The sequence below is a fragment of the Sinocyclocheilus anshuiensis genome, unplaced genomic scaffold (genome assembly GCF_001515605.1).
Source record: "Sinocyclocheilus anshuiensis isolate Anshui unplaced genomic scaffold, SAMN03320099.WGS_v1.1 scaffold274, whole genome shotgun sequence".
NCBI lineage: Eukaryota > Metazoa > Chordata > Actinopteri > Cypriniformes > Cyprinidae > Sinocyclocheilus > Sinocyclocheilus anshuiensis.
The window spans coordinates 2,618,697-2,641,405 of NW_015547698.1; the positions used below are offsets into that span (position 1 = coordinate 2,618,697).

Sequence of the window (22,709 nt, forward strand, 5' to 3'; positions counted from 1 at the left end):
AGCTTTTATTTCACTATCATCTGCACCATGACGACAGTCAAGAGCAATTTTGTGCTGTAACACAATGATCAGAGGCCAAGAGATGGACAACACCAACAGGACAAACAAAAAGAAGAATGCCAACCAGCGGTAGTGAGGAAAACTTGAGGAATGAGTCAAAAATCAAATGAAGAAAGAACAAGTTCAACAGTTGTACAAATAAAAGACTGCAAACCAAGAAAATAGATTCTGCAATTATTACGAACAGCAGTAAAACTGTGAATTCACATCGAAACTGCTGTTTTAATGGAATAGGAGGATGATGGGATAGATATACATATAAAACGCAATGTTTTTGCATTGCTGTATTCTTGCTTTTTTTTCCCCCCACGCATGTGTTTAAGTACACTTGAAAATAAAATGCAATTTTCCTTTTTTAGTTTCACTGGAATATACAACAAACCCCAAATACGTCACTCATGATCTCACACACACACACACAGGTTTGAGACTCCCTTGACCTCAAGTGCCCACACACACACAATCATATTCACACACACTCGAGCGCCTCAGTTTGTGGACACCGTCCTTCTCTTCACCGCTTTCCACATGAGCAAGAGTGGACCATAATGCATCTGTGCCCAGGCTGAAGGGGAAACATCAACAAACGGGTAGATCCTTCAGTGTCACGTACACTACACATCACAGCGACTTGTCAGTTTCAAACACTGAAGCTAAATTCAAGCAGCGCAGCGTCTTCCTCTGGCTACACTGATGCTTTTATGTGGCTCTCTTGCTTAAAGCAGCACAACCTCTTGCGAGCATCAACAGATATGCTGTTCTGGAGGTTCTAAACACGCTCTGGACAATTCATTAGTCTTTTTAAGTGATTTTAGCGAGTGTTAGTAAGAATATCAGAATGATGCTTCCATTGTCCCTCAGAGAACTGTACAGATATGATGGGATTGAAAGGAATAGTTCATGCAAAAATGAAATTGATGTCATCGTTTACTCGCCCTTGGGTCATTCAAACCCACGTTGATTTTTCCAGTTCATAGGTTGTAAAAAAAGGACCAAAATAATGACTTAAAATCACCATAAAATTAAGCATATGACTTGTGCGTTATATTTCAAGTAATATAAAAAGACTGAAATTTACGTCGTTATTCACGGACAATCTTTCCATCTGCCAAAGCTACGACATCTCATTTGTGAAGTGTTTCAAAAATTGTGTGGTCTGACGGTCATTGACTCCAAAACGCTATTGGTTCTTGCGTTTTATAATTGGCATGCCAGTTCGAACAAATTAATACCTTGCACAAAACTATCATGAATTCAGATGACTTGTAATATATCGTCACAACTCACACAGACAACTTTCATGATACTTTCATGGTGTTTTTTTTCTGTAGAACAATTTATAGGCTTAGACCTAAACTTATTTAACACCCAAAAAGTCATCCCTATGACTTGTACATTATATTTCAAGTAATACAATGGCTTAGTGTGAGAGAAAAGATTTAAATTTATATTGTTACTCAATGATAATCTTCCCATCTGCCAAAGCTCTGAAATCTTATTTGCTAATAGTTTAAAAAACTGTGCGGTTTGACAGTCATTGACGCAACAAAATCCCAATGGTTCTTGTGTGTCGTAATTGCTGTACCAGTTTGAACAAGTGGAGATTTCATGAACAAAACTACTGTTTTTTTTTTTTTTGTAGAACAGTTTACACTTGTCAAGCTACAAAAAGTACCAAAATAAGACTTTTGCATACGACTTGTACATTATATTTCAAGTAATACAATGGCTCAGTGTGAGGAAAAGACTGAACTTTACATTCTTTCTCAATAATAATCTTCCCCTCCACTGAAGATCTGACATCTCATTGCGAAAGGTTATTGACTCTAAAACACCACTGGTTCTTTTGTGTCGTAACTGCTGTGCCAGTTAGAACAAGTGTAAAATTTCTTGCACAAAACTAGCATATAGATACGGAAGACTTGGAATATAGCATCACAAATCGCACTACGACTATTTTTATGATACTTTTATGGTGTTTGACAAGTGGTCATTCTATGTTAACATTAATAGGAAAGAGCTGCATATTTTGAAGAAAAAAAAAAAAAGGTGGTGAGTAATCATTGACAGATCTTTCATATTTGTGCAAACCATTCCTTTAAAATCCATAATCCAAGGCGAGCTCTCAAACTACGTCTCTCACACAAACACGCTCAATGAAAGAAACGAGCAATACAGCGCTTCTCTGAACTCACTCGCACATGCGCTAATTCACACACACACACACGCAATCAAACAGGCCTTCGTATCCCCCGGATGTTTAAGGATGTGACGTCCACAGCTTGAGGAAGATGTGTGGAGCGGGAAAGGATATGTTTTCCTAACTCTAGCATTTACTGAACCACAAACCCTATGTTTTAATAATCCTGTGAACATGAGGAAAACAGAGAGACACACAGTGGATGGTGGCGGGAGAACGTTCCCGAACCATTTCGGTGTTCCTTATTGTCCACTGAGTAGAGCCCGGCTGGCGAAAGAGAGAACGCGTATCTCGACATACTACGATAAGGGAAAAGAGAAGGGGGCAGCTGATTGAGCTTTCGTTTTTTTTGTTTTTCTGGGAAACGGGACAGTGAGGGCACGGCGGGGCATGTGCGTGATTGGGATCAGAAGATATCCGGGCAGGAGTCCCAGTTGCCCTGCTCCTTGGCCTCCCAATATCCTCCTTTGTAGATGTGCGTGGGCTCTCCTGTCACCGGGTCGACGAGCTGCTCAAACCACATCGACTTGTAGTTGTCCTGGTGACCACCTGATCGAACAAAACAAACATGTACATAGAAAAGCAAACAAACGGTCACTTAATTAAAGAACAGCAGGTACATGAGTACGCAAGTAACTCAATAGAGCCTTTACAGTCTTTTCTGCAAAACTACTGGAAACTATTTCAAATATAGCCAGGAGCTTACAAGACAAATGCTGACTAAACTATTCAATCTAAACTAAACACAAATCACCTACAATCTCTGATTCAACACACCTCACTCTCTACATTTACACAACAGGCAGATAAGCAGGAACTAAGAGAAGCACATGGTCAACTCAGGAGAAAAAATTATGAACAAAAGGAGGAAAACAATATTGGTAACATTTAGAGGTGGGCGGCATGACCAACATTTTATATCACGGTCCAAGTTACATGGTGAAACTTTATATTGTAATGGAAGGATATATAAGAACGCAGTTATTTTTGCTGAAAAATGAACCTACAGTGGGTACGGAAAGTATTCAGACCCCCTTCAATTTTTCACTCTTTGTTATATTGTGAATACTTTCCGTACCCACTGTATATATTACATAATGCTAATTTCTGCACAAAATTATTTGCAAATAATACATACTTCAGCACATTTGACTATGGAATGTGAGTGTGTGTGTATGTATATATATATATTTATATATATATATATATATACACACACACACACACACACACACACACACACACCTATTTTACATATATTTGCATATAACCTATTTTACAAATAAGTACCTAAATTGTTTAGGATAGGGTTTATTTGGATTCTAGAATGGTTTATAATTGGTGTGAAAGCAAAAGGCCATCCAAATAAAAATGTATATATATATTAAATATTGGTAACACTTTTTTTACGGTGACCTTGTTACACATTACATGTACGTACTATTATAATAACAATAAATTAAGCATAATTGCATGCAAATAACCCCAAACCATCCTAACCCTAACCATATAGTAAGTACACGTAGTAGGGCTGCACAATTAATCAAATTTCCAATCGCAATTACAATTATGGATGCCACAATTATGGGTGCCACAATTACGTAATCGTTCAAAGCGGCAATTAATCGTTCAAAGTCCACTTATGTTATTCTGCACGCTTAAGATATGTTTTTTCTTTCTACATGTTATCTTAAGGGTTTTTCCATTGCTTTAGTTTTAGTATAACATTATAACACCATTCATATTTTTACTTTTTTTATAATTTAAAGAAGAAACCAATCCGATGTATATTTGACATTTGAGGCTCAATACTATAGAAAAGCACTAAAGGTTTTTCAGTTAGTGTTTTCAGCTTGTTTATTTTCATATAAAAATACGGCATGCAGTTGCATCAAACAATGGTATAAACATCATTCAATGTAAATTGTGATAATCGTAATTAATAATCGCAATTACAATTTCAAGGGAATAATCGACAATTATGATTTTTGTCATAATCGTGCAGCCCTAACACGTAGTTAAATAATATTACTCAGTTTTTAAATGTATAATATAAAGTGTAACCTAAATATTATATGAGAATAATTACATAATTACGAGAACATAATGTCTAACTCAATTATACAAATATTTCTAAATTTAGTTATGATCTTTCATTATTTTACTTATTAAATGAACTGAAGTACATTTCATTTGTATATTGATATATTCATTATTAAATATTCAATTATATTTTATTAAAGCACAGGTGTGCATATATTGGAAACAACCTACTATTTCACACTGAATGTGAGTGGCATGACATGTCAATTAAATTGTTAAACTGTGGTTTTCTGCTTGATCATACCGCCTAGCCCTATTAGCTGAGAGATGGAGGGGCTGGAAGGTTTTGGGTGAATGTTACTTGCTTTTGACTGGAGCTCCATAAGGACCCTCCACTAGAGCGACACAGAACAGATAACGAGACAGTAAGGGTCTTTTCCAGTGAGGGGCTCACAAATGCACAATGCAAAGTTTGATCCCACAACTGCCATTTTATAATGTGTGTGTGATGTATAACATGATGCATGTGTGTGTAACTGTCTGTGATAATCAGGGTATAAGTTTCACATTATGAATACATTAACATGAATTGTGGATCTTGTGCTGTTAGCAACAAATGTATTATGCTGTATAATGTATAACATGATCCCCATACATTGTAAAAATATAGCTCTAACAACTGTTTCCACTTTTATTCCAGTTACATAATTCCACTTCATTACAAACACTGGCTTTGTACGCATCTGTGTGTGAAGTGAACGTGTGTAGTACTTGCTTGAGTATGCAGGTGGGTGTGAGCCGTGCAGTGTTTCAGCTGCAGAAGCACAGAGATGAAGATGGAGGGATGTAGGCAAGAGAAGAGGATTGAGAGAGATGTTAGCATGCACGGGAGGAGTGAACTGAAGAAATTAAAGAGTCACATGGAATGGACTTCAACACTGACTGTAGTTTCTGTTTATGATACTGTCTAATATACATTCACAATTTATGCATTCACACTGCCCACTAGTGGAAGTAAAATACATGCACAGGCATGTGATTTAAAATGCTTATGTTTCAAAATGCATGATGCAAGAATTAATTCAAATAAGAACTAAGTCTAATTATCTGCTTGTTTCTATTTAGCAGTGTTTTCACAGCTAAATTGCCTCAAATACGTGATCTAGGATAGGGTTCATAAGGAGTAGTATGATTTATAACTGGTTTGAAAGCAATGCATTAAAAAAATAATAAAATTGTATCGTTGATGCATCACTTTTGATGATGTGAATGCAGCAAGATACAATCAGAAAAGAAATCTGCAGAGGTGAAATCAAACTCAGGTCGAGACTAAATAATCAAACCAAGTGTGAAAACAGCCTAAAACAACTAAACAACACTTCAGTGTTGATTCGGCTACTTGCTTGATAGCGAAAGATCGGAGGAAGTTTCATCTGTGTCAGCTGATGGGAGGGACAGACAGATGGAAAATGAAGATGATTGGATGATAAATGCGAGAAACAGTGTGATTAGGAGAGAGGGGTGGGATGGTACTTGCTTTTGTAAGTGGTCTCAGAGGGCTCACTGGCAATCTCGACTTCTTCGGCTGATCAGAGTTGAGACGAGCAGTCAAAAATTAAAAAGGGGGATGCAAATTAAGACAAAAACAAAAAAAGAAAGAATACAATGAGTGAATGGCATAATGAAGGCGGGGAAAGTGCTTCTGGATATTAAAGGGACAGTTCACCCCAAAATAAAAATTCTGTCATTTACTCACCTTTATGTCATTCCAAACTTCAATGAGACTTTTTTTTTTTTCATACATGGAACATAAAAGGTGAATTTTCTAAGAAAAATAGCACCAAAGTATTACAAAATTGGTGTACTAATACTTTATGGTACTTGGTACTTGTCATTTTAGAGCCAGAGTTAACTAAAACTATGAAAAAAAAACATTTGCATTAATTGAAATAACATAGATGCTAACTGAAATAAAATAAAATACACATTTTTTTAAATTTTTTTAATTTCAGTTAGTTGCAATGGCAAAATTAAAAATTTTAATTTAGTGTAGTGAAAGTTCTAAACTTTCTAAAATTAAAAATAACTAAAATCATAAAATAATAGTAATAATATAAAATCTAAATAAATACATTTAAAAAACAAATGAAACCGACAAATAAACACAACAAAATTAACTAAAACAAACTAAAATTTGTAAATAAATAAATAAATGAATAAAAAATTCAAAACCTGACTTACTAAAATGGGGGAAAAAATACTATAATAGTATATCAATGACATCAAAATAACACTATTTGGAGTGCAACCGTTTTAGTCCCTTTGTTTAATTCTACGGAAAAGCCCCACGGATGAAAGAAAGCCATGTGGATTTGGAACAAACTGACAAAATGCTCATTTTTAGGTGAACTATTCCTTTAATGTCATGCAAATAAGCACTATTACAGTGACTGCATATGTGTTTGTGTGAGATGGGAGAAAAAGAAGACGACGACAATTAAAGAGAAAATAAAAAGGAAGTAGAACAGGAGTACTTGCATTTTAGAGGCGAGTCAGATATGGAGTCCTCAATGAGAGCTTGAGGGAAAGACAAGAGACAGACACACGGGAGTGAACGAGAGACGCCGAGGAGGAGGAAGAAAGGAGGAGAGACGAGTAGAAAGATAAATAAAAGGACACTTTACCCCCGTCCGCTGACTCCTTACCCTCTTCTGAAGGGCTGGCGGCACGGTTGGCCTCTCGCTCCCTCTCTCGGCGGACAGTGCGCTGCTTCTCCTCCAGCCTTTGTTTCTCAGCGTTAGCCTCCTCCCAGCGGCCCTGCTCCATTAGACGCTGGTCCGGCCGCCTCCTACTATCCGTGGGAGCAACACCCTCCTCCAGCTCGTTCAATGTCAACGCCAGGGTCGAGAAGTAGTACATGTTTTCAGCGCCTTCCCTACACAGCACAGAGAGAGAAAAATGGCAGGAAATTATGGAGAGATCAGGAAATTCCAACTGAATTCACACTTGAGCACCACAACACAATGTGCCAGAGAACATGCACTAAATTAATTAGGCAATGGCTTTGTAATAGGCTTGCTGTGATAGACGGTGTTTTCGGTTATACCGGTGTTAAGCTGCAACACCGGTTACGTCATTTGCCTACCGCGGCACCGCCTACTGTGTTTGCTGATTACTTTATTTAAACTTTGTGTATTTTATTTATTTTATTTTACATCAAGGTGTATATGCCGTGCCTCCAAGCTTTCTTATTCGTTTTGCTAATAAACGTTCTATGTTTCTTATTTATTTGGTTCCACAGTGTTTGCTGATTTTCAGTTTTATATACCTATTTAAACTTTGTGTAGCCTAAGTAATTTGTTATTTTATTAGGTATAGGCCTATATGGTTTATTTTTATACGTTTTGTTAATAAAAGTTCTGGGTTTGACATTGTTGTTGCTTGAATTGAATCAACGCTGAATTGCCCCCAATTTGAAAGTGAAAGTAAAATGCGCACAGAGCTTTTTCAAGCTATTTGAAAGCCAAGAAATCCAAGGAAAAGGGGGAAAACTCAAACGAACAATTGCTTGACGTCGAATTGCGGCAGTTGCCACTAATTTGAAAGTGAAAGTAAAATTCGAACGGCACTTTTACAAGCCATTTGAAAGCGAAGAAAAGAGGGAAACTCAAACGAACTAAACCCCCACCCCAACGGTGATACCGGTATTACCGGTGTTGTCACTCGTCGATTAACCGGTGGGAAAATTTCCTCACCGTCACAACCCTACTTTGGAACCTTCCTTGGAAGTCTCGTCTATTCTAATTAATATACATGAATTAAATTAATATTTAATGAGTTTAATACAAGTTAAACCGACAGCATTTGTGGTATAGTGTTATAATAACCACAAAAAAATACTTTTGACTCGTTCCTTGTTTCAAGGTTACAGTGAAACACTTACAATGGTAATGTGTAGGACCCAATTTTGGAGGATTTTAATGCAGAAATAGGAAGCCTAGAATTTTATAAAGCACTGTTTCCCCTGAAATTTGAGTACACAATAATAATAGTAATATATTAGGGCTGCACGATAAATCGCATGCAATATTTAATGCGTATCTTGTCAGAAAGCCGGTTCTGTAATCAGCGGTAAATCTCCATCACGTGCATGCTTTCACATTGAGCAGCATTAACTACACAGAACCGTTGTTCACTGACAAGCTGCGGAAAACCACGTTCATATTCGCGCGATTTTTTGCGCAGCTCGTCAGTGAACAACGGCTCTGTGTAGTTAATGCTGCTCAATGTGAAAGCACACACGTGATGGAGATTTACCGCTGATTACAGAACTGGCTTTACTGATAAGATGCGCGTTAAATATCGCATGCGATTAATCGTGCAGCCCTATAATATATTATTATTATTTCTATCATCAATTTTCAAAATATCTTTATTATTATTATTAAAAAAAAAGAAATTTAACCAATGCAATACTATTGTACTATAAAATAAAAAAGTAGTACTTAATAATAATAATTCATTTTACAGAACAACAGTAAATTGACACTAATATTTATGTCTGTCTTGATTTCTTTGCTTCCAAAAGTGAAATCACAGAACTTTTATTTTGGCATGAAACTGAAAGGAGACCTCAAAACTTCTCTTTGTGCAGCTCTGTCAGAATGTCTGTTAAATATATTTGAAAACAGCATTTTTTTTTTGATTTTCACAATTCACGTGGATCATACTTTTCAGGTTGGGAAACTACAAAAAATACAACTTGTGCTTTATTTTAGCAGTAAAGCTGTTTAAATCATAACTTTTTACAGTCGTTTTAGGGTTCATGGTGTTCCGTTGTCATTACAACAAATTTATAAAACTGGACGCAACTTATAACAGAATTTTTTTTTTTTTTCTAAAATCATGTTAACACTTACAATGTTTACATCTTGTGGCTGTATGATTGAAACAGTGAGTATTTTAATTTTTACAGATTGGCCCAATTCACTTTCATTGTGTCTGCTTCACTGTAACTCATATATTTATTTTATTTTTTTTTAAGAAATGGAAAGACAAATGCTGTCGACTGAGCTTAACTTGGGAAATATTCCTTTAATTGCGCACGTCAGGGAATATCTTACGGCAGCGGAGTCTTCCTCCACAACTCTTTGGCTTTGAGCGTCTGATAGACGGTTTTCTGTCGTCCGTCAGCGCCGTTCTCTCCCCCTCTGCTGCTCTGCATCACACGTGAGTATTCCATCTTCTCGTCCCACGTCCCAGACAGAACATAGTGCGCTTTCCCATCTTTATCCGTCACCACCCCTGTGACCTAGAGAGAGCCATTGCACAAGAAGGAAGTGAAAGCAGACATAAATTCCAGAACGGGCAAAAAGAACATGAAAAGTTGCAAAGGGTGATTGATGAAAGGGGAAAAAACTGACATGGAAAGAAGTCAGTGGAACAGCTGCTGACTCACCTTTCTGGCCACATCTCTGGAGAAGTAGCTGTACGGTGCGAATTTGAGATGACAGCGGTCGCCTGTTTTGTGGTTCACAACATCTATTTCTCCTGACTGAATCCAGAGAGAAAGAGAAAGAGAGAGACACACATTTATCACTTATGAATTAAATGAAATTCCACACTATAGGTATTGCAATTTAAGGGCTACATTTGTATAATGCAAATGCAAAACCACCAGTAACGCTAATGATTTTGGGGAAAAATTTAATGCACAAAAAAACTGGGTGCCAATTTTGTTATATACATAATATCATTTAAATGACATAAGCAAGTTCATAAGAAAGTGTCATGTACCAAAAATTGCTGTAATGAAGTGAGCACATTTTATACACAATATTTACAGAAATTACTGTAGCATTATCTGCTGACAAGTCCATCAGCTCATTTTGTGACAGACACACTGATGATGATAATATGAAAATATATGTCTAAATAAGCAGACTGTGTTCTGACCTGATCTATCCAGAGTTTCCCGACAATGATATTGTGCACTGTGGTTGTGACTTTCTTCCAGGTGTAGTGATTGGTACTCTTCTCAAAAATACAATGAATAGAACCTGGAGAAACAAGCAATTCAAAATGAGCTTGAAAACTCTTGCTTAAAGACATAAATGTAAGCATAAGACATTCAAATATCCATCTTTCCACATGAACAAAATATACTAATATATTAATGCAGAGATTCCACATTTATTTTGTCAGCCAAACCTTTTGACTTAAAATATCCTTTACTTGAAATACCCCGAGATTTTAAGATACTACTTTAATAATTTAACAACATTTTAAACATTTAATTTTAATTTAACAGAATTTACAGTTCTCTGATGTTGGTTAATAGTCACATGACATCATGAAAATAAATAAAATATTTATTTGTATTTAATATATAATAAATATTTTTTAGTGTTTTATATTGAATGTTTTTATTTTCAATCATTTATACATTTTCATTTAACATTTTTATGATTTAATTGTTTTTTTTTTATCATCGATTCACAAAACCTAGTTTGGACAACCCTGTATAGTACCAGTTAAATTGGCATATCAAAAAAGTATTTGGATATTTAAGTCGCAATTAAAAATGTCCAAATGTTGTTGCATTAAATTAAATATCAAATCATGTGATACTTACTTTAAAGGCAGCACTGGCACACTTCAGGCAAAACATTTAGTTTCAGTTAGTTTTTAACTTTTACTGTTGAAACTGCTACAGTTAAAAACACTTTGCATTTGTCAAATGTTAGTTGAACATGTTCATAGTTAATGTAATTATGTGTCCAAATACGTTTTGATTTCACTCGACATTGTTTCTAATAGATTTATTGCATTACACTTCCTGTTTTATAATATGTTTGTTTTTTAAAAATAAAAAACGTCCCTTTTAAATGAAAGCTGCATGTTATTTTAAAACTTGAACATTGTGATAAGGCTCAAAATAGGATAAATAGTTACCCAGGGGCATGATGGAGAGATATTTTCCCCTGAACTTGCTGGCCAAGGCAATCTCCTGTCTCAGCGTCCAGCCTCGCTCGGAGATCGCGTGATGAGCCGCAGCCGGAGGGTGATGGCTTACCTGAAGAACACATTAATATCAAGCGCAATTCGCTTCAGTTCAGCTCTTCCTCTATCTCAGGATAAACAAAGGCTCACCTGCTCGCAGAGGGACCTGTAGCCGCTCTCCTGCACGCGGTCCAGCTCAAATGTCTCTCCCAGCAGAGGGTTGAAGGGTTTGCCCGTGCGGTGAACTGTAGTGGAGTAAGAGGACACGGTGAAAGCTGCCACGTAGCACATCTGCTCCAGAGAGCTCTGGCACTTGGCGGCCCGGTCCAGCAGCTCGTAGTACTCCAGATCCTCGGAGAGACGCTGCAGCATGGACAGGGGCTCGTTGAAGTTCACCTGTGAAAAGAAAGGATGCGTTGACAGCAAATGCAATGAACCTGGGCTGTTTGGGATTCTCGTAAAGACACGGATGAACGTACAGGCATAGGGATTTTGGAGAGCTCTTTTCCGATACAGTTCTTCATGATGCTCCATAGATTGAGAGAGTAATTTGGTTTATCTGGGATTCGGGTCCGCCTCTTTCTCACAGGCACTAGTTCCTGGGACTGTGGAGATTCGGGATTGGATGCCAGAGACTGCTCATCTAGCTGTGAGAGGTTAAAAAAAACATGAACTTTAGTTGTCAATATGGGTTTTTGGATTTATAAACATCACATGGAATCGAATTTGACTCACATACAACGGTGGTCAAAAGTATGGAATAATTACAATTTTTTTATGTTTTTTTCGTTATCTCTTCTGTTCAACAAGGCTGCATTTATTTGATCAATAATACAGTAAGAACAGAAATATTCTGAAATATTTTCAGAAATGTTTTCTATTTGAATATATTTTAAAATGTAATTTATTCCTGTGATCAAAGCTGAATTTTCAGCATCATTACTCCAGTCTTCAGTGTCACATGATCCTTCAGAAATCATTCTAATATGCTGATCAAGAAATATTTAAAAATCACATTTTTAAATTGTAATAATATTTCACAACATTACTGCTATTACTGTATTTTTGGTCAAATAAATGAGCCATGGTGAGCTTAAGAGATTTCTTTCAAAAACATTAAAAATCATAATTATTCTGCCAGTGTACAGAAACACTAACAACATAACGCCTTACCGACGTCGTCCCGTCGTCCATTCCCAGTTCGCTACTGATTCCGCTGACATTGCTGCCGGATCTCCTGAGAGAAATTAAAAGAGCGTATGAGAGAGCCAGAGAGTGAGAGAGAGAGGAGGAAGGGGAAGGGGAAGGGAAGGCAGAGGACACACACACTTAGGTCCAATAACACTCATATGAGAAGAGAGTTAAGGGACAGCGAGGGATGTGAATAAACGACAAGAGCGAGGCAGTAAATACAGACCTGTGATATTTGGGGTCTGCTGGTACGGTGATAAACTCTTGAACGTCCTCGCATGCGTCGAAGAATTCATTCTCCTCATCCTCGTCACTGGCGTCACCCTTTCCTGAAACTGGGCCTATAGGACAGAGAAAGCAGGAAGTATAAAATATAAACAGGACATCAGTATGTCATATCCAAATGTATAGCAGGAGTTTTTAAATATAGAAATGAGTTAGAATGATCAATATTCACAAGGAATTGGCTGACAATTTAAAAAAATAAGGAATACTTTGAATATTGCAAAGGTTTCATTGCAAATTTTTTAATTGGCCAATATGTTTGTTAAAGAATAGAAAAGGAGTATTTTGAATCAGTTCAAACTGTATAATTCAAAATTTAAATTTTAATTGATTAAAAAAATCTGATTTAATGACTCATTTGCAATACCAAAACATTTTTAAGCAATTTAGTTATTAAAATGTTGTGAAATACACTACCTTATTGTATCAAAATTAATTAATAATTTTATTAAGCATGCATTAAATTGATCAAAAGTGTCAGTAAAGACATGTATAATGTTACAAAAGATTTATATTTCAAATAAATTGTTCTTTTAAACTTTTTATTCATCAAAGAATCCTGAAAAAAATGCATCACAAAAAGTTCCCACCAAAATATGAAGCAGCACAACTGTTGATAATAATAAATGTTTCTTGAGCAGTAAAATAGCATATTAGAATGATTTCTGAAGGATCATGTGACACTGAAGACTGGAGTAATGATGCTGAAAATTCAGGTTGCGTCACAGGAATAAATTACATTTTACAATATATTCAAATAGAAAACAGTTGTTTTGAATTGTAAAAATATTTCACAATATTACTGTTATTACTGTATTTGTGATCAGATAAATGCAGCCCTGGTGAACATACGAGTCTTAAAAACATCCAACCCCAAACTTTCAAACTTTTTTGTATATTTAGGTACATATTTCTGTTTATTAACATGTAGTGCTATACTACTTTGTTTAATGAAAACTGTGCTGTGATTAAAAATTTCTGTTTCAGTTTTGAAAGACTCGTTCAAAAGAATCTGCTTATAAAAGTCACTCATTGGTGAATCAGACATCACTAGTTGTCACTTCATTGTTGTGTGCAACTAGTGAAGACACCGCATTAAAAATCTTAGTCTACATATTAGTCTATATATAATTTTGTGGCACCCAGACTTTCGGTTTCAGTTGTACAGTACCTTTGCTATCTATTGCAGGGTTGCTCTGGGATGCAGGCAGTACGGTTGCTCCTCTGAAGGCTCTCTCCAGATGGTTGTGTTGTTTGGCGAGCTGCTCCAGTGTCTCCTCCAGTCGCACTCTCTGCTCTCTCTCGGCCTGCAGGGCTTTCTGCCAGCGCTTACTGTGAGTCTGAGCCAACGCCAAGAAGTCCCGGCAGGCCTGGGTATCAGATTGTTAGAGAATCATTAAGAATATGTTTAACTGTGGTTTCTGTGTGCTAAACAGACAACCACAAGTGAATGAGGCAGTGAGTCGCTTTTTCCCTAAAGCAAATGTTTTGCTCGGTGGTCTTACGTTGATCATGGCATTGGAGGTAATGCGGAAGAGAGTGGCTCGCTCCGTCACCTGTCGAATCTTTTCACTCGTCTCTCCTCCTAGCCGAACTCCCTCCAGCTCAGACAAGGACCTGAAAGAAAGCATAATAAACAACAAATTGGCCGTCACACACAGACTTTATATGAGCCGAATCTGACTGGAAAACCAAAGGTTTTAGACACACCTTCATTTTCTTGAATATTACTATTTTCCACACTTCAAAATAATAGTAAAACCATCAAAACTGAAGTGAAATAAAGAGTGTGTGTGTTCATATAGATATATAGATAAACAGACAGAAACCTGAAAAAAATAAAATAAATTTGAAATGTTGCCTTGGCAAATTACTGAAATAAAAAATAAGTTGAAGTTCTAAAATTACTAAAACTTAAACTAAAAATAAAACTGAAAATATAACAATAAAATCTAAATCAAAATATTAATATCTTAAAATATAAATAAAATAAAACTTCTAATTAGAATAAAAAAAAAATCTAAATTAGAAATGCTGCCTTGGCACATAACTGAAATAAAATAAGTTGAAGTACATAAATTACTGAAACTTAAGCTTAAATTAAGTTTTAATATAATATAAAAAATAAATATGTAACATTAAAAGCTAAATCAAAATATTCATGTTATTTTAATAAAATATTAATATAATTATTTTGATTATTTTTAATTAAAAGTAAATAATTTAATAATTTGTAAATAAATATAATTAAAATAATAATTAAAATAATGTAAAAAATATATTGATATATGAATGAAATAATAATAATAAATAAATTTCAAGCAAAGGTTATTGATGTCATGAGAGCCATAAATTTAGTCAAGTGTGTCCAAACTGGTGGAGAAAGGTGGACTGACCGCTGCAGAGCAGAGCCGTGTTTGGCGATGAGGTCGTTGCAGGTGCTGAGATCCTCCACCTTGCTGCCCAGCGTCCGGAGGGTGGACTGCACCTCTGAGTTGCGTGAGCCTGCACCCTGACCTGCTGCAGGAGGAGTGGAATCATCCCCGGAGTCATCTGCAGGAAAAAAGAGGAACGAAAACTGTGAAACAGAAACCTCAAAGTGTGCATTTTTGTGCTATTCTTGCAAATGTGGTTTCCCATTCCTATCCAACGGACCCGATTCAGCCTGCATGCGGAAAGCTTTGGCTTTGGCCAGCTCCAGTGCTGTGATCCACCGCTGCCGCTCCACCTCCGAGCTGGCCTTCAGGTGATACGTCTGCGTGCCGCCATTAGAGATGACGAAGTTGCAGGAGTCCTCCACCGCGATATTGGCCGTGGCCAGGTTTATGGTGCCCCGACATGTGTGACCCATCTCCGCCTGGGTCCTGGAAGAGCAAAAGGGATGAAGATAAGATGATGTGTTTAAGATAAAACACTTTAGTTGGTCATATTTATATCCTACTTTAGATTCAAGCTGGGTTTTTCAGTTTACATGACGTTCAGACGGACCCTTCCTCACTAAACAGGTGGCCAGAATAAGACGCACTTCATAATGATAGTCAAAGTCTGGTTTTGTGAGGATAGAGCAGCATTTATGAGGCTCTCTTTAAACTAGTCAAATCTTGAACAAAAGCCCCGACAGCTGTTTTTCAGCATCTGATGCAATATTCATGAATTAGCACTGAAAGGCAAGCATTCGAGAAATGCCTTCAGGTAGAGTTTCTTTCACTCTTGAGCATTTATGTGACAAATGATACAGTGCGTTACTGCTGCTATCACAGTATCTGGTATCAGACTGAAAACGAGCCTCATGTTTATGATCTTAGCAGATATTCTGAAAAATATTGACCTCAATAAACAATTCTGAATCTGAGCATGAATCAAATTAACCAGCTCCGAAATTAATAAATCAAATGTAAGACTGTAAGACTTAGACTGCAAATACAAAAAGCAATATATTAAAAGTTTATTGCAAAATATTCAATAAACTCAATTCACATTCATAAAGAGGAGTACTACATTTACTAAAACTAAAATAAAAATAAAAATAAATTAAAGCTAAAAAAATGTAAAAAAACAAAAACGAATAAAAATGACTAAAGCACAAACAAAAATTAAAGGGATAGTTCACCCAAAAATGAAAATTCTGTCATTAATTACTTTACCTTCATGTCGTTCCAAACCCGTAAGAAAAAAAAAAAGTATTCTCGTAGCTTCATAACATTACGGTTGAACCACTGATGTAACATGGACTATTTTAACGATGTCCTTACTACCTTTCTGGGCCTTGAGCGTAATAGTTCCCTTGCTGTCAGTGTCTATGCAGGATCAGAAAGCTCTCGGATTTCATCAAAAATATCTTAAATTGTGTTCCGAAGATGAACGAAGTTCTTACAGGTTTGAAATGACATGAGGGTTAGTAATTAATGACAGAATTGTAATTTTTTTGGGTGAAGTATCCCTTTAAAACTGAAAATAATAACAAAAGCTAATTCAAAGTATTATTAAATACTATAATAGTATACTGTATAAATAATAGTAAAATAACACTGTTGTATTTTATAAAAATGAGCAGGTCATATGTAAACAGTACCAAATATATACAATATAAATAAAGTTTCCATCTTTAACTGTAATTTGCCAACACGGATGAATCACCAGTTCCAGGATTTTTCATACTCGGCAGGAAAAAATGAGGCAAACCTGTTTGGCTGATTTAACAGAGGCACAACAGTCCAGAGCCTGTAACCTGTGAAACTGTGAAATCTCTTCCTCGCCCTCTACATTTCCTGATGCATCTTTCAAACACACAATGAGAGTGATGAGAAACCATTGCAGGACCAGAGGAAGTGCTGAAATCAAGCCTTAAGTCGAGCCTGTGATCCTCCTGAACAGAGTTGACCTCTTAAGACTGTCATGTGACCCAAACTCATTCAGCCAATCATGTGGAGGTGGAAAAGACAATGTGCACTTGTGTCTTTTATTCACACTGTAATGCTACAGTAAGGTTTGCCACACCATTTGACTTATGCATTTTCATGACTTTTCTAGTTGTTTATGATTAATGGATATGTATTTTTCAAAAATGATTTCATAGAGATTGCAATCACAAAGAATAATTTCTAGTGGATGAAAATTTTTTAGAGCGGAGCATTGCAACATAACTAAATATTCACTATAGAAATCCAAAACCCGACATTGGAAAAAGTGCTTATCGCTTAAAACTAAATCATTATGGTAATTGTATTACAAAGAATGAGTGGGACGTTTCCACTGTATGTGCAAATATTTTATATATTATGACATCACACAAAAAATGCAATGCACTTCTGGGCGTATTAATAACAACAGACAGTATATGCAATGAACTTCTGAGTTTATTAGACAAGCATCTGTTAAACGGATCTCAGTTTCAACTTAAATTCAGTATATAAAAGTTGGATATGTAACAGATTGCATGATGAATAATCAATAAAATATTTTCTATGTAATACTATTTATGCAAGTAATTCTATTTGAGATTTATCAGAAGTTACTACATTAAAAATTAGTGCAAAGCCAAATTTGATCAGAATTTCATGGTTTTTATTCACATACACAAGTCCAAATGTTGCGATGATTTTTAAATATTTTTAAAACAAGTCTATTATTCTCACCAAGGCTGCATTTATTTGATCAAAAATACATTGAAATAGTAATATTGTGAAATATTATTGCAATATAAAACAAATGTTTTCTATTTGAATACATTTCCTGTGCTCAAAGCTGAATTTTCAGCATCATTATTCCAGTCTTCTGTGTCACATGATCCTTCAGAAATCATTCGAATATGCTGATTTGTGATACATTTTTTCAGGATTCTCTGATTAATAGAAAGTTCAAAACAACAGCATTATAAATGTCTTTACTGTCACTTTTGATCAATTTGCATCCTTGCTAAGTGAAAGTATTAACTTCTTTAACAATAAAAAAATGTCTTACTGACACTAGCTTTTTAATGGTGGTGTATCCATTCACGAAGTGCCAGTAAGCATTGTCAAATGTAGATGTTATTAAATGTCTAATAACTGTCTGCATATCTTTCACTGCAGTTAAAATCAGCTATTTATGAACTCTTTTGGAAATAGGATGTTACAACGCCACACACATAATTTTTTTGCTCATTTTCAGCTCGACCTGAATGAAGCACTACAGATATTTTTGATTTGCTTTGGTGCGGCATAGCACAGTATTTATTTAATGACATTTACATTTCATTTTCGTATTCAAGAAACAATTACAGCATAAGCAAGGTAGTCAAAAATAAAGCAATACTCTCATTAGCCAACTGTTGGGGCGTTGGACTTTGTTATTTTATCGTATATTTAAACATCAGATGATGAGGGTGGATTTTAAAGAATGTGTTACCCTCTCATCTCAAACTGATGAGCAAACAGTGAGGATCGCACGAGCAAACAGACACACATGTGGGCGCTCCTGCACGCTCTCACACACACGCAGCATTAATAATTGACAGAGCCCAATGAGATGAATGCAGCTTCAACATCAGATCAACTCCGACTCAAATCTAATTACATAAAATGGCATCATCTTACAGACCGACGAACACCAGAAGGTGTTGAGTTTGTTCGCCCATTTAGCATCCATCCATCCTAGGGTTATTATCGTTAACTAAAACTATGAAAACTTTTTTTTTATTTATTTATTTTTTTTAAATAAAGCTGAAATATAAAATAAAATATAAATATTAGATAAAAAACTTAAACTTATTTCAGTTAGTTGACAAAGCAACATTTCTCATTTTTGTTTAGTTTAAGAACTAAAGTTACTACCTGGAAATTCAATAAATAAAACCTAAATAGTAATTAAAAAATTAACTAGTAATATTTAAAAAAAATAAAGCTAATAAAAAAATGACAAAACCACATTACAAAATCACAAAAAATTAACTAGTAATATTAAAAAAAATTTCAAAATAAAGCTAATAAAAAATGACAAAACCACATTACAAAATCACAAAAAATTAACTAGTAATATTAAAAAAAATTTCAAAATAAAGCTAATAAAAAATGACAAAACCACATTACAAAATCACAAAAAATTAACTAGTAATATTTAAAAATAAAAACCTAAAAGTAATTAAAAAAAAAGACAAAAGCACATTACAACATTACTAAAAGTTTAATTAAATTTAAAACAAAAACAAAGTATAAAAAAAATAAAAGCTCATTTAAAATATTGATAAAAAACTACTAAAATAACACTGGTCCATCCAGTCCAATGGTTTGAAGTAAGTCGTATGATTTGAGGCATCATCAATAAAGCACAAACAATATGGGAAAGGTTATGCATAAGTTTGAGGGGTTTGTATGAGTAAAAGCAAAAGTGATGCTTGTCGTACCAAGAAAATTTAAGTTATTTCACTATCTAAAGCTTTGCACCTTATCAGATATTGGTGAAAGGCCAAAGCACACTTGACAACATCACAAAGGGTTCATAAGGACATCAGACATTCCTATCAACCATTGGGAGACCTTTTGTCTGACGGAAACAGTACCTGACAACATTTTCTTTTTTTTACAGGTCGCAAACCCACCTGTAGTAAGACAGCAAGCCATTGCTCAGGACGAACCAGCGCCTTTGGTATCCCTTTATGTAATTAGTCCATTTGAAGAGCCAGCCTTTATAGGTGTCCCCAGGGGCCGGGGTGGGCGCTTTGGGCTCCGACATCACGACAGCCCGTGGCTTCACAGTGTCTGACGGGGGTCTGGGGGCGAACACAAAGGGTTAAACAGGTTAGTCGACACCCATGCCTGTGTGATTCACACCTTGATGGACAAGACTTTCTCTTGTACACCAAGGCACCTGAAATGTTTACCTACACACCTAAGTTTTGTCGTTCCCTACCTAGACAGCATTTTACGGGCTGTGTGTAGGTTGACAGCACACTAGGTTTTGAAACACAGCCCAAATCTTCCATATAAAGACTGAAACGTGTTATACTCAGTGGATATCATGTCAACGGGCTCGTTTCGCCTACGTGTCACTCTGTGAACCCACTTCATGACATTTACAGACAAAACTCTTTAAACAGCAGTGTTTACGACCGTAATAAACGAAAATAAACATATCTCGTGCTATTTAAAACTTTGTTTAGATAAACGAGGCCTGTATGTAGGAGTCATTCAAACACAACTACGAGTCCAAATGACGCTAAAATGACAAAGTTTATTCATAACGCCGTGACATATAATATAAACAGTCTTAATGTTTTATTCAAAATCCAGTTTGCTAACACGCATGTGCATAAACGTAAAACGACTTTGACGGCTAATTCAGCTAACGGCTAATAAAACTGACGCGCTATCGCGAGACATGACCGCGTAAAGTCAAAAACACCGATATATCTGTAAATAAAACACTTGTGTGAAGACAAATCAGCGATAAGCCTCTCAAATGCGCGTTTATCCTCTACAGGCCCTTTAATAATGACAGCGTGCGGGGAAATGTGTGTTAAACTGAAGCTAACTAGCCTGTGCTAACCTTCAAGCTGTGTATAATGACAGAAATCCCGACAGTTCATGCAGAACATCAGATGAAACCTCGGGGAAATAACGCAAAGCGACATGACAAGACATGGAAATCTGAAATCCCCAGTGCTGAAATGATTTAAAGTGTGTAGTGGGTGCTTGCCAGCTCTTACCTGATCTCTCAATGATCCCCTCTGAAGAAGGAAGTCAGTGACATGAGATCACAAGAGTGAGTTACTCCGCGCGCACAACTCGCATAAAAGTCACATTATTGCATCTTTCCTCCTTCACACAATACAGACACCGTCCTGACTCTGAGCAGTACATGTGCCTGCATGATTAGACTTACTCGTTAATTACATTTTAGTCGAAATAGGATTTGTTTTAGTGTGTAAATGTGGTAAATATGGCGAAATAGATCAATAAAACCGCCCGAGTTACAGTGATTTTAAGAAGGTGCTTTGTTGTAAAATCACTGTCATGCATGGCTTCGAGTGGTTTATTGCTTTTATAAAACGGTGGCGGCAGTGATATAATAGAAATACAAATGTTCAGCAATCATCTACATGTATTATTTATAATAACCGGAATAAACAGTTCTTCCAAGTAATTTAGTTCATTATCTAATTGTGGGCTGTTTACGGTTGCCGAGCAACTTAGCAACTCAGTGCATTGTGGTTTTTTTTTAACCTCTTTAATAATAACCAGTCATTATCATTATTAAACACAAACAAGGCAAGAAGCATTGAAAGAGAAAATCAATAAGCATAAATAATAGCTATAAATAGTTGCATAAAACAAAAATATTTGCTTACAATTATTTTATAATGAAAATTTTCAAGGAGGTTAATCAGCATGTAACATTATAATATTAATCATCAAATAATTTTAAGAGTTTTGAGGCTTTCGTTTTTGTCAGCAGGTTTAATAAAAAAATGTAAATGTTTTTTAAATGCCACAAAACTTTGGAGCAACCTTAACAAATCACCATTTGTGTAAATAAAACTGGCCTATAATCAAAATAGTATTACACAAATATTATTCATTAAAACACCAAACTTGACAATGTGATATTCAAAAGTCGTTGTTGTGTTCTGATCATTTATACATTTAATCCCAAAATCACGTACCAATAATAGGCTACAATTATAGGAAAAATGTTCCTGAGATTGAAACTCGTTGCATTCATTTAACAGGTGTATAAGCGAATGCCTTTCATTCATCATTTAGGCCACTGTAAATCAATGCAAATTTATAAACAAATAAGTAAGTAAAAAAAAAACTGAACATTTATAAATAATCTTAAAAACAAAATAAAAGTGTAATATCTGGGATATTTTGTAATTTGTTGAAAATTAAATGTGTTCCTTACACTGAATGTAAAATGCTACAGTAAAAACCTGTTAACTGTAAGACACTTAATTCTATGTAGGCTAATAAAATTATATTATTTTATGTAAGGATATGTCCACAAACTCCACCAAATCTTTCTTCTAGTTTGAGGTCAAAGCGTCTAATTCCACCGGTATGTGGCAGATCATTTATAGCCTATATTTAGTTCCAAAATCACGTAACAATAGTACAAATGTAGGGAAAACATTCCTGAGACTGAAACTCGTTGCATTCATTTAACAGGTGTGTAATTAAAGCAATAAGCTAATGCGTTTCATTCATCATTCAGTCATTTTGTTTTGACGTGTCCACTCTAAATCAATGCAAATGAATAAACAAATAAGTAAATAAACTGAACATTTATTAATAATCTTTCAAATCAAATAAAAGCGTAATTATTTATGCCTATGCCTTGCACTGAATGTGTGAAAAATACAATAATATTTTTTTTATTAAACACGTGTTTAGGAAATACAAAAGTGGAAAAAAACATATGCCAAGAAAAAGAGTTAGGGGTTCAAGGATGG

The 22,709-nt window shown here is 35.5% G+C and overlaps 1 protein-coding gene across 20 annotated transcripts; it reads right to left on the reverse strand.

The window, feature by feature from the left end:
* Positions 1–348: 348 nt before the first annotated feature.
* LOC107703848 (oxysterol-binding protein 1-like) lies at positions 349–21,040 on the reverse strand. 20 transcript variants are annotated; one of them, XR_001635873.1, is made up of 22 exons: positions 20,964–21,040; positions 19,857–20,027; positions 15,437–15,645; positions 15,178–15,334; positions 14,287–14,398; positions 13,953–14,151; positions 12,723–12,837; positions 12,479–12,542; positions 11,785–11,952; positions 11,456–11,701; positions 11,258–11,378; positions 10,259–10,362; positions 9,762–9,857; positions 9,427–9,614; positions 6,988–7,238; positions 6,842–6,880; positions 5,841–5,888; positions 5,707–5,745; positions 5,079–5,117; positions 4,669–4,698; positions 1,293–2,809; positions 349–1,240 (listed from the first exon to the last, which is right to left on the reverse strand). XR_001635873.1 is itself a non-coding variant. In XM_016506618.1 (21 exons), the coding sequence occupies exons 2-21, from the start codon at positions 19,988–19,990 to the stop codon at positions 2,667–2,669; spliced, it is 2,499 nt and encodes an 832-aa protein (XP_016362104.1). In that variant the 5' UTR covers positions 19,991–20,027; positions 20,964–21,040; the 3' UTR covers positions 349–2,666. The 20 variants fall into 20 exon arrangements, 19 of the variants coding, with proteins under 19 accessions (XP_016362104.1, XP_016362106.1, XP_016362102.1 ...); XM_016506618.1 differs by having other exon boundaries at positions 349–2,809; positions 12,479–12,539; XM_016506620.1 differs by having other exon boundaries at positions 349–2,809; positions 7,009–7,238.
* Positions 21,041–22,709: the final 1,669 nt, after the last annotated feature.

Bases quoted from the DNA above. Each gene is read 5' to 3' on its own strand.
- LOC107703848 (XM_016506616.1), bottom strand. From the start codon at position 19,990: ATGTCGGAGCCCAAAGCGCCCACCCCGGCCCCTGGGGACACCTATAAA. The intron at 14,152-14,286 runs GTAAGACCACCG...TCTGATACCCAG, and splicing joins CCTCCAATGCCATGATCAAC to GCCTGCCGGGACTTCTTGGC. The intron at 11,953-12,478 runs GTAAGGCGTTAT...AACCTCTCACAG, and splicing joins TGGACGACGGGACGACGTCG to CTAGATGAGCAGTCTCTGGC.